This window comes from Camelina sativa, chromosome 13 (genome assembly GCF_000633955.1).
Source record: "Camelina sativa cultivar DH55 chromosome 13, Cs, whole genome shotgun sequence".
NCBI lineage: Eukaryota > Viridiplantae > Streptophyta > Magnoliopsida > Brassicales > Brassicaceae > Camelina > Camelina sativa.
Window position 1 is genome coordinate 1542578 of NC_025697.1, and position 13225 is coordinate 1555802.

General features: G+C 33.3%; 2 protein-coding genes across 3 annotated transcripts in view; one reads left to right on the forward strand and one right to left on the reverse strand.

Annotated features, from left to right (window-relative positions):
- LOC104734440 (probable protein S-acyltransferase 15) overlaps positions 1-287 on the reverse strand; it is a 3533-nt gene extending 3246 nt beyond the window's left edge. The window contains exon 1 of the mRNA XM_019234956.1: positions 8-287. Coding sequence (XP_019090501.1) covers positions 8-209 — 202 coding nt within the window. The 5' untranslated portion in view covers positions 210-287. The remainder of the gene's footprint in view (positions 1-7) is intronic.
- On the forward strand, positions 9843-13139 carry LOC104734441 (glycine-rich RNA-binding protein RZ1C). Of its 2 annotated transcripts, XM_010454022.1 has the most exons (4): positions 9843-9973; positions 10099-10222; positions 12000-12538; positions 12628-13139. In XM_010454022.1, the coding sequence occupies exons 2-4, from the start codon at positions 10112-10114 to the stop codon at positions 12908-12910; spliced, it is 933 nt and encodes a 310-aa protein (XP_010452324.1). In that variant the 5' UTR covers positions 9843-9973; positions 10099-10111; the 3' UTR covers positions 12911-13139. The 2 variants fall into 2 exon arrangements, with proteins under 2 accessions (XP_010452324.1, XP_010452325.1); XM_010454023.1 differs by lacking the exon at positions 9843-9973 and having other exon boundaries at positions 10106-10222; positions 10443-12538.

Sequence of the window (13225 nt, forward strand, 5' to 3'; positions counted from 1 at the left end):
ACACGACCTGGATCTACAAGAACGCAGATTGAGAGCGAGAAGAGACAGTGAGACGCCAAGAAGCTGAAGAGGAAGGCGTTTAATTTCCCAGCTGAGCTTTGTAAACCAACCCAATCATCGATGAAAACGAAGAGTGTGACGTAGTACACGAAACCCATCACCAGAATCACCGAAAGAACCGGGATCAACAAGAATCTCCGGCAACTCATCGCCAAGATCTCTCCTCCGTCGCTCTCCAACTCACGACCGGTTTAATTCCTCGCCCGCCCAATTTTAATGGTAACCGAATCGTAATTTCCATAAATAAATTAAAAAAAGGGTCAAATTTACGAGAAAAACACGTGACGATACGTTATTCGCTATTTAATTACTTGAAAGAACGAAAGAGCTTGTTATAAATGGGCTTTATTGTGAGTTATTGGGCTTGAGGTATGGGTCAGTTCATGTGAAAAGTGAGGGAAAAAACATTATTTATTTTTTAACAGAGGAAGAATTTAATATTTACTGCATATATAACATATTATTAATATTCTTTTAACTGATTACCTTTTAAAAATAAATATTTATTAATTAAAATGATATTAAATCTGGAATTGAAGACTTTATCTTAATACATATTTAGAACTTAAACCTTATCCAAATTTACTAGCTAAATTTAAATATATTGATTTTGCAGGTGTTCATATTCATTTTTTCATAAAGATCAAAGAGTATTTTTTAAAAGATATATTTCAAACAAATTGTCAATAATAAATCGATTTCAAGTATAACAAACTGTAGAAATAACTAAATTACAATCATTTACGTTTTTTTTTCTATAATATAAATGGTAATTTATTACAATCACTTCTAACATTATATTATTCATGACATCCGTTGTGAGTTGGTCATCGATGTTGTTATATTTAGGTCAAACTAATTATGTAATTGAGTAACTCTATAACACGGACTTTTCTTTTTTGGCCTTCCCAAGTTTCCCCAAGTTAAATGTTGTTATGTGTGTGGGTTTTGTGAAATAGTCACAAACTCACAATCAAATAGTACGACAGAAAAATTCAAAATAACATATATGCAATGTATATATAGACATATATAGTACACTAACATAATATCAAGATCGTACTGTGAATGCATAGCTACCATAAGTTTATTATCTACCATGTGATTCGTGTCCCTTGTATTTATTGGTACAACATGGTTCTACGTGTCTGATTCTATTTCGCTTTCGTCGTTTTGAAATGTATACTACTAGCTAATATTTCCATGATTACTCAACCGAAATATTAATTCACTTATACACAACACATTAATATTATTGAATAAGACATATACATATATAATAGTACGCTATATTCGTAAACCTCAAAGATTTCGTCAATCGATTAATTACATACATTTAACTAAGTATTAGTTTTAGGAACAAAACAAATCAAGTGGAACTAAAACCCTAGAGTACTTCACTTGATGTGTAGACACGGCGAACACACATTGCAGCCTAACTGAACAATACTTTTGTATATATATATAATATAATTCGATAAAGCTTGATAGAAACTCTTAAAAGTATCCGTCACATATGAAAGAACGACAAAAACAATACTTATTGCCATTACAGCAACTAGTCTTTGTGTCATCATGATGTAAACTTCAAAACTAGAATCACATATACAGACAGACAACGATCGAAATAACTCTAACTTTAGATAGGATAAGACTAACTCCTACTTTTTTTTTTCCTGAGAAGCATATCAATCTAGCGAATCAATCAGTAATAGCGTTTACATTAGTCAAATATCTAATGAAGGGAAGATTATGAAAACCTAACCTAAATTCATATACCGATCTTAATTTCCTTATTATAATTTGATTAAATAAACGAAGTACTTTCTTGTTGACGTTTTTTTTTTGATTTTTTTTTTTGAAGTATATGTATACAGATTGTGTTTTACAAGACTTATCCGACCACTGACAGGTTAACTAACTCTCTCTCTTTAAAGATCTCTAATTAACAAACTAATTTATCAGTATACCACATTAACATTCGTCGCTCGAAAATTTGATATAGACTGGACTACTACTTTTTGGTTATCTCCTCCTCCTTATTCTTTGATTTTGGTAATTAATTAACATATATACTGTTAGAACAAAATATAATCCGATATACAGTAGAACTTCTATAAATTAATAAGGTCAGGACTATGAAATTTTATTAATTTATAGAAGTTTTAATTTTTATTAATTTATCGATAAATTAATAAAATATTAATTTATGAAGAGAATTTTTTATCAGAAATTCAGAGTTTAGAAGAAATTGCTACTATTATTTTTCAAGGTGACGATGAAGTTAAAGAAGATATGACGGTACCTTTAGAACCAGTTACACGTAAGGAAGCAATTATCGCGTCAAGAACTCTCTATAATTTTTGGATGCGATTTGAGAAGACAACACCATAAGTTTTTGATGTAGTCAGAAAGATTAGAGATGTTATCCAACAAGAATGCAAATTCAAGAACAAACAAACAACAATAGATTCATATTTCACTAGATTTTCTTAGATATATATATATACTAGTTTATTTTGATTATTAATTTATGATATTGATGGAACCATATTTTTACATGAGATTTTTAAAAAAGTTATTAATTTATTATTTTATCGAATAGTGTCCAAAATTACACTAGTCCCAACTTAGAACCGGAAAAATTTATTAATTTATAAAGATTATTAATTTACCGAGTATTAATTTATTGAGGTTCTACTGTATATATATATATACTGCGAGAACAAAATAATCTGGCAATCTCTAATAAAAGAAAGACACTCCTGCAACAATATATTTATGATATGGAATATTAACTCTTTTCTGTTTGCACAAGTGGTGAAAAAATTAAGGGAAATCCCCGGATAAATTTGACTTTACTAGGCGATTAACGTGAGCCTAAGCTTCGGTATTTGACTTTTTCACTCAGTCGGACATTTTTAATATTGATATAGTAAAGTCCTGAAAATAAAATAAAAATGGTGGCCACGAAAAAAATGACCATTATATATCTTCATATATATTTTTAGAAGAAAAAAAAGTTGCCTTCTGGAAAGAAAGGAATGGTGGTCCGAAATCTTTGTTTATTCCGATTGTCCTCCGAGAAATTGTTGCTTACTAAGTGTGAATTGAGAATGTTACTGATATCAATATACTGTGATGATCCCAAATCACCACCTACTCTTCTTTGAATGCTTTTCTCTTGTTATGTAATTTGCCTTTCATCAGTGTTATGCTAAATTAAGGGACAAAACAACTGATCAAAATTGTCCTTAATTGCAGGCCCCTACCTGACACAATATCTTAAGATTCTCCCATCTCCATCAGTCCATCTCTCCAATGGCTTTTTGTGGGGGCAAGCCACTCGCATTTAATTCTTCCTTAACTTAATTTCTTGTTGAAATCATACGGCACAGTTTTATCTATAAGTCTATAAGTCTAAGTGTTTTAATAAGATATATGGACATATCAAGAAAGTTTATGAAATGTCTTTTGATTCTTTATTATTAGTTTACCAACGTAACCATGAGACCAATTTAAAAAAAAACAAAACAAAATCACAAATTCAAATACCATTGCAGATAAGAAAAAAAAAAACTAAATTTTTTGTTCTGATTCACATCTAAAAAAAAGGTCGTTAATTTCCACTTAAAGATACATTGGAGTAGCTATTAGTTAAGTTCATCATATTGGAGTAGCTAACAATCTTTGACAAGAATCGAAATGCATACGTCGTTGCATACATGTACACGTTCATATCTTTTCAGAGATTGTAGATAATTAGCCTATGTATGTAATATTATGATCATGTATGCGTGGGATTGCATCAACCATTTATTAATTTGAATGTATTGATGCCTTTTGATTTTCATTGTAATAGAGCGTATCATATGATTGTGGCATGCACACATATCAGTGCTCCACCTACCTCTCTTGTTCATGACTAGCTAGCTATACCAAGAGTAACTTACCAACTTAATTTTTATTTTTCCTAAAATTATTTGGGTTACAAAATGTGTCCACATCTTTTCTTATATTTGTTTAATTAACAAAATATTCAAATGGAAAGCGAAAGAGAGAAGACAAATATTACTCAAGTTGAGCCACATGAAAACAAAGTTCTGGTACAATGTACAACACACCATAATGTTTGATTTGATTTGGCATGAAAACCAAATTTCTAATATTACGAAATTAGAACAATAAGAAAAATGTAAGATCAAGTTATAACCCAGAAATAGAAGGTGACACACTAATCAACTAAATGTTACTACAAGATCACAGTCGTAAAACTGAAACTACAAATAGCCTGGACTGTGTACGAACTTTATAGTTATTATTCGATCTGTTTTCACGATCTTCTTGTCGTTCTTGATCATAGCATTATAATTAGGACCCGGCTTTGAATGAATTGACAAAACAAAATCATATGATCCTGGAAAATACAGTTAAGATATACGTCACATAACATTATACATTCATTAATAAATATACACGCAAGCCAAGATCAAAGACAAAATAGTTTTGCCAATTCATTGTAATTAACGCCCTAATCCGTCAGTTACCCTATATTAATCCGAGAAAAATATATAACACGCACCCACTCCCTGTGTATACATATATCGAGATGTAAAACATTTTGATTATAATTTAAAACTAATCAAGAGAGATATTTACCAAAGATTTAGACTTAGACGACGACTATCTTCAAGTTTCTTTCTCCGGCTATAGATATTTTGTAGCCGTCGGTTGTTGATGCAGCATCATCAAGATTCTCATATACATATGAAAACCCTAATTTTTAAGAGATTTTTCAATTTCCATGTGAATCTTAATGGTGCTGCACCCACAAACAACGACTGATGTGCTTTCTTCCATGGATCCGCGAGCCGAGAAACTTGTATAAAATCTACTCACACAAGAGATAGATAGAGATGTAGTACATATATATATTATAAGACAACTAATAGGATCTATGATTCAAGAAGCGAAAAATAATAACTAGAGGTGTATCATAGATCTAATCTTATCGATATCTCTCTCTATTTTATTTGAGAAGAGCGAGAGAAGAGGAAACATAAGAAGAAGAAGAAGAAGAAGAAGAAGAAGAAGAAGAAGAATAATAATGAGAAAAGTAGTCGGATATGAGGAAAGTAGATAGGTGAAGTAGAGAGAAAACCTCAAGAGTCTAAGGGCTGACGTGTCAAACTATAAGTGGTCCTTTTGCGTCATAAGAAAAATGTGGAATATTCTGTTTTTAGACCGTAACAAACAAATTTTCACATTCTATAGGGAAAACAAATTGAAAATAATTGTGTGAAAATATAAGCGATGTAATAATAGGTCGAAGATAATGATATGATAATATCCAATACTGACGGTTAGTTAGTTTTTTCGATCTGTGTCGATCAAACAACGTCTGATCAGACACAACAAACCAATCTTGTAAACTTTTCACATCATAAATGGAGCTAATAAAACTATTATTTATGAGACCAGAGTAAGTACACAATACATGGGTGCAGTGTGTATACGCACACAAGACTAGTTGTTTAGAGAAAGAGAGTGAGAGGTGCAAGTGAAGGAGAGGCTGAAGGGAGGTATTTATAGAGACGAGCAGTGACCTAGGTAGACTGAACCGGACCGAATCATGTTTCTGATTCATTGTCTCTAAACCGATCCAACACTTTGGATCTGAGAGTCCGCCGCAAGTCCTTAATACCAAATATTAATTTTGATATGTCTGTTGTTAAAAAACAAAAAAAAACTTTGATATATGGTATAGTAATATCAATATTCAATTAAATTCCGCTAATACATAACATCTATGCTTGAACATAGACATGTATAAGTATAAGTATAAACTTGTTGACCAAAAACGACATACTATATGGACAAAATTGTATATGTTTATTTTTATTAAAATTTACATAACAAATTTGAATATTTTAAAACGTCATAAATTAAGGATTTTATTAACGAATTTAAATAGAACAAATATGTTTGTGTTACATGATGATGTTCAAAGAGACATGTTCAGAAATTAAAGAAGAAAAAAGTTCAAAGAGATAGCCAATTAAACTACACTAAACTTACTAGTTTTCTGGTGATGGTGGGTTTACTTTTCATCTTATCATCGAATCTCAGCTCATCTAAAGCGTTGTCGAATATTCCTCCTGATACCAAGAGATCAGGTCATTAGTATTAGTGTAATAATACATCCACCAATCAGATAACATAATATACATATATAATATCAGGTTTATACATATATCTGTTGACTTAGAACTGAGTGTGTATACACGTAAAGTGCCTGAGCAAGTTGATAAACATAGTACACATCAAGAAGAAAGAGAGATTCCTTGTCTCCCAGACTTTCACCTGAAGATCATCAAAAGCCACAAGCCTATATAAAATTAGAAATCAAACCCACTATGCATTTTACTATTTGTCCTTCTTTTTGTTAATATAAACATAACTAAATTTTATCAATTTAAAAACTAAATAAATATACACAATAAAAGTGTTTCATTCTCATGGATCCCACTTCTTTCTTTTTTCTTTTTTTCCAGTGAAAGTGATGTCTTTTCTCCTAAAGTTGAAATATTATTTAACAATTTTTACGGCTTTGCTGATGTGTAAAACTCCTTTTTAACAAACCAAAAACAAAAAAAATACAAGAATAGTCAAAACAGTAGCAGTACTAACTAGATAAGATATCCGGTGAATTCGGATCTTAGAATAATGATTAAAAAAAAATTGAATAACTCGATTGTTTAAGAATGATATGTGACGTCAAAAAGAGAGAAGTGAACGGGTTACAGAAAAGACGAGATGAGTCCGCCGTACGTGAAAAGAAATGATCATCGTGTTACAACTTACACGAATGTGGCAATTACGATTAGAAAACTTTTTGAAGTTGATTGATACTTCTCATATAATTTGTTAGCTTTCCTATTTTTGTCATAGCCACCAAATTGAAAAGAAAAAAAACAACGTCGAGATATAGAAAAAAAAATTGTTTTCTTCAACATTGTGACTACTAATTTTTGTTCCAACGTTATCAAAAACGTCATGATGACGCAACGATACACTAGGTAAATGATAACTCAGAGATTTATCATGGATATCACGGCACCATGCATATATAGTGTTTCAAGAGAAGTAAGGATTCGAATTTTCGACTGCAACTTCGACTCATGATCGTATCATTAACCACTAGAAGTAGTCTAATTAACAAAAAAAAAAATCTCTGTAAACTCCAGGGGAGTTTGAGGCTTTGAGCATTGACCTTAATTAAGTATAAGATCACCCCTGTTATCTCAAATATATTATGATTGATAAACTAAACATACTTAACTATTAAGTTATTCTCGTCTGTATTTACGAGAGACTGCACAACTGGTAAAAATATCATCAAATCAAAGTTTTTTAAATGCGCTTAAGGCACCAACCATTTTTTTGGAAGGCGGGATATTGGAGCGCTAGCATACGTCTTGAAATCATAGCATTTCGACTTGACTATAGTTTGTAAAATATTCAAAATTGTTAGAAATACTCGAAAATGTTATTAAAGTATTAAATAATTGTCAATAGTAAAAAGCTTCACAGACAATTATTTTGTTTGGGGAAGATGAGTAATCTACCCATATCATGGCAGACAACCTGGTACCTTTGCATCGGTCCACATTTCCATATATTATATATAATTGGTTTTTTATTCCATGTCTCCGTGTTTTCTACTTTAAATACAATTTACACAAAATTAGTATAGTATTTTTTTCCGTTTCTTTAGGTAAAACTTTTTGATGACATTAAATCGATGGTATATTAGGTTAAGACTTAACAGGAATCACAAAGTAAAAGTATAATACTATACTGTAATAGATAAATGTCATATACTAAATCTACTTTAATCGAAATCTCTCGGAATGTGCAAAAGAATATTGGGTTAGGTTTTAAAAATATTTAAGCACCAATCGAAATTTATTCAATAATCCAAGTGGTATTGAGATATTAATTTACAACTCAAACTTTTTATGTGTATGTTAGATAACACTTTTTCTCCTATCTTGACAACATACATAGTCATATAAAGCAAACTCAAGCTAAATTAAAAGATTTTCTTTAGATGTGCGGATGCCTTTACAAATCACAGTTTATTGACTTGATTAGAAATAAATTCAAATAAAAATAAATATCCAAAGGTTGAATTTTTCTTCTTGAATTTTCAAGTTGTATAATTTTTGTTTAGATATAATATATATTATTTTGTATCAACTTTAACTAATAGTCAATTAATTATAGAAGCCAAAATATGAATGTATTTTTTTATTAGACCATACAAATATTGTGTAAATCCCAACTTTTTGGCAATTTTGCTACCGTCTTCTTTAGTTAATTATTGGTCGTAAGGTCAAGAAGTACATCTGTCCACATGGGAACATATGGATGCTTATAAGTTATAACTAATCCACATGATTTATAGTATAATTTTCTTTTTCTTTTCAGTTTCGAAGTTTGTCTGCTACGGCATCGTTTTTTATATAATCACACACATGCAAGACCTGAAATGTGATATCTTTACCAGCAAATTTTCATATGTATTTGACGTATCCCTCTAAAATATAGGGATTACGATTTATCGACTATTCAATCTACATGTAAACTGTTTATCGAAAAAGAAAATCTATAGCTAAAATCTACTCGCTTGAGAAGTTATTATATCATATGCATCTAAAAAGAGCAAAAGTAAACAAAATTACGTTATATGTTAACATCACTATTTTCTTAATTTTGATTTAACATTTTGTTATTCTAGGCAGGTGCAAAATACTATTTATAAATAGGGAATATGTACTATGATAGTAGGTAATATGATATGAAATACAATTCCTCTCTAAATTGTATTGCTCCAAAACAGTGGGCTGGTTAAACTTAGTTATTGATTAATTAATGCGTGATTAGGTCATCTAAACATTGTGACTTGGATCTCACGTGGAATCAAGCTTCTTGTATCTTATTTTATTGTAAAGCAAAATTTTATTCGCACGAATTTTCTATAGGGATATATATATATATATATGGTCAATTAATAAAGTAAAACTGTAAAAGCTGGCTAGAGTGAAAAGAAAAACCTCAACTATTATTATTCTATTATAAAACATCAAAACCCTAAACAACCATGAAAAATTGCTTTTGCGTACCCTCTAAGCAAATAATAAAATAAAAAAGAATTGCTTCTTGGTATGTAAAGATTAAACACGGTAAAAAGTTCTAGCCAATTGACATGGTTTTACACTGAAAGCATTAGCAACATAAAATTGACAAAGACGATAAGAACAAAAAGTAAAAAACCCTTATTTGACACGAAAAAGTGTAGAATATTAGAGTGATGTATGTACATTCTGAATATTTATGAACAATCTTACTATGCATAAAATTCCAAAACAAAACAAAAAAATCGCTTTGAGTCGAATTGGATTATATAGTCTCTGAAGAGAAGTTTAAACAGTGATGATCTGATCACTCTTAGAACATGTATGTACTGCTACTGCTAGATTTGTGAGAACGGTATGAAACAAAATGTGTCACAGATTTTATTATTCCTTAGTTAGTGTTTAAATGGCCTCATTTAGCTGCGATGCTGGATGACTTAAATGGGAAGTTCGCAAGTCCCGATACTTTTGGGCCTATAATATAAATATGGGCCTCATATTGGTACTGGGCCTCTCTAATGTTAATAATTTAGCCCTTTAGGCACTTGTAGTGTGTGTTTCACCTTTCTCGTGCGTGGCGGAGCAAACTCAACTACCATTTTAGGGTTTGTCTTGTGAGAGGCTAAGGAAACAAAAATACGATTCAGATAATATTTTTGCGAAAATTGAGAGTTCCGTCAACGAGAAGAAGAGAGAGAGAGAGAGAGAAAGAGGTAACATGATTTTAATTCGTATAACTCTCCGATAGTTTCTAATTTTTTGCTGAATCGTTTTAGATTTTTTTGTTTGTTTGATCGTTCACCTGAATCCTGCTTTGTTTTTTGTTTTCCGTGAGTAGACGAGTGAAAAAAATGGCTGCGAAAGAAGGTAGTAGGATTTTTGTCGGTGGTTTATCGCCGGAGGTGACAGAGAGAGACCTTGAACGAGCTTTTACCCGCTTCGGTGATATTCTCGATTGTCAGGTACGATCTTGTCATTTGTTCTCTGGTGTGTGTATTAGGAAGTTATAAGGTATAATTGCTTATAAGAATTGAACATGATGAGTTTGTTCTACTTGTGCTGATTGTGGTTAGTGAAAATTAGCGATCGCACTACTTTGTATGATTCTTCTTTTTTTCACATATTGATTGTATTCCCTTTTTTTTTCCTGGATGCTGGTTTTGTATCACTGAAACACTGTAGAGTGATGAATTAGGGATTGATATTGATCAGAGCTACATGGGTCAAGTTGAGAAACTGCTCTGTGATTAAGAATTTTTGGAAATATACAGTAATGTTTTAGTCTCTCAGGCAAAATGATCCACAGTTTTGGGATTTGTTTCACGAGGTTGGGACTGTTTGATCTGGGAATTTTTTTAGTTTGATCTGGGAGGGAAGACTGTTTTTCGTTGATTGAGCTCTGTGTAATTCTTGAGTTCTCTAAGTATGCCGACAAGGGGTTTTGGTTTCCTTCCTGAAATAAGTTCCTTGTTACTGCTCTTACTTACTGTGTGAAGATCCTGAAATAAACAACTTTAGGAAGAAGGGCTAGTAATTAGATGTTTTTTAGCTGGGCTGGGATGGGATGCCTGATTTGGTTTTGAGTGGTCAATTTGAGATGCTACCCAGTTCAGGCCAGTGTCAGCGTTCTCCTTCAGGTGGTGAAGATGTTTAGTATCCCCATGCAGTTTATCCACTGGCTAAACGCACTCTTTATGCTTCAGTAATTACGTTTGTGTAGGTCATAGTTCTGAATAAGCCCAGCCCACATTTAGCTGTCTTTCTGCAAGTTGTGTTTCCTCTCAACGTCAGTGCTAGCAGTTTAGGTACTTCAGCGAAGTATGACATGCCGAATGGAAAATTACACTTAGTTGAAGCAGAGATCTCAAGGTTTCTATGATCATTTGGGACTACCTCTCCTTTCCTTATCCCAGATTTCTTACTTGTCTTTCTCGTCGGCTGTTAGTAGGAGTTACATGGATTTGATATTTTCCTTCCTTTGTGTTTCTTCTCCAGCCTAACAAATATCCTAATTCACAAATGCAAGCCAATTAAAATGATTCTTGTGCCCGGGCCACACATTTTCGAGATCCACAAACCCCAACTTTCTGCGCTTATCTTTTCTGGAAGCTTCTGAAACCTGATAAAGTTCTTTGTATGAGATGGAATTCTGTATTTCTGATCTGTTGGCTGTGGTGCTATGTAAAGAGTTGTCAGCTCCAGTAGATCTGAATAATTTTGGCTGGTCAATGTCAGATGATTTCTGCATATTGAGAAGAAACAGATGTTTGATCAGGAAACAAGTACAGCTAATTCACTGACTTCGTTTTGTCTGTAAACCTTCCTCTCTTTAATTTTCTAAATACATCACCTAGCTGTTGAGAATAGGGATTAACTAGTATACTATTTAAGGGCATTACTTGAGGAAGTTATACTTTTGAATTGAGAAAAAGTTGTTAATGGTGTCTCCTACCTCTGCTTGAGATTGTAGACTTGCTTTAAAGCTGCTTCAGTTTCTGGGGATCTGTATTGTGTTTTGCTCTGAAGTTGAGATTGATTGACAATTTACTACACAAAGCAGGGTCACGGTGTAATGCAGTGAACCTTAAAACCGATGGGTGTTTCTTGATGTCAAATGGACTTGATGTGATCTTTCAGATTTTGCAATCGTTTCATTTTACTACTGCCCTTCTAGTCAGTTTTAGCTACACGTATGCATATATCTTTGGGAAATCAGCTTTTGTGGTGTGTTGTGTATAGATCATGCTGGAAAGAGATACCGGTCGTTCACGTGGATTTGGGTTTATCACTTTTGCTGATCGCCGTGCTATGGATGAGTCCATCAGAGAGATGCATGGAAGGGACTTTGGTGATCGGGTTATCTCAGTGAACAGAGCTGAACCAAAAGTGGGGAGAGATGATGGAGAAAGTCATGGCTCTAGAGGTGGCAGAGACAGTGGCTATTCATTTGCTGGAAAAGGAAGCTTTGGTGGAGTTGCAGGTGGAGGTGGCCGTGTTGCTGAAGATGAATGCTTCAAATGTGGACGGGTTGGGCATTGGGCCCGTGATTGTCCGTCTGCTTCTGGTGGTCGTGGTGGACCTGTTGGTGGTTATTCTTCTCGTGCTCCTGCCTTTGGAGGATCTGATGGGCGTGTTGACCGTTATGCTGACCGTGACCGCTATGTGGACCGTGAACGCTATATAGATGATCGATATGATGGTGCTGCACGCTTTGGTGCTAGAGACAGGTTTGACAGCAGAGAAGCCTACATACCCCGTGATCGATACGGCAGTGACAGGTTAGATTTAAGCAACTCGATAATTGTATGTTTAAAGGTTATAAATTGACTTGCTTTCTTACAGATGTTGAAAATCTATGATTTGACAGGTATGGAGCCCCGGCTGATAGGTTTGCAGGGGGTGATAGATACAGCCGTGGGTCAGAACGTTATCCTCCAGCAAGCTATGACAAATCCCGGTCGTTTGAGAGAGACATAGTCCCGAGTGCAGGCGGTGATAGGTACAGTGGTGGTAGAGCGGGTGGGCCCATACGTGGAGGAGATGAGGGAAGAGGGTTTAGAAGCAGAGCCGGTGCTCCTTACGAGAGGCCGAGCCGAAGTGGTGGTGGTGGAGGAGCTTATCCGTCGTCCTCTACATTTGACCGTTACTAAGTTATGAATAAAGAGTGATTTGATGCCTTGTTAGGGTTTATATACACTCAGTCGTCTGTTCGTGTGTGTGTAATGAATGAACGTCTCTGTAAGCGTTCTAGGTGTAAAAACTTTTTTTCATATATTAGTTTGAACTGTGTTTAGCTTTGTATTTTGGTTTGTTTTGGAAAAAACATTACATGACTTTGAGTTTGAGTTTTTATGTTACTGTGCACACATAATTAGCCTATTTAGTTGTTGAGGTATACCCGCAGGCTTTTTTCCTAAAAAGGATTTGATTATTGTTTGATACATATTGCTAAGTTATGGGAAGAT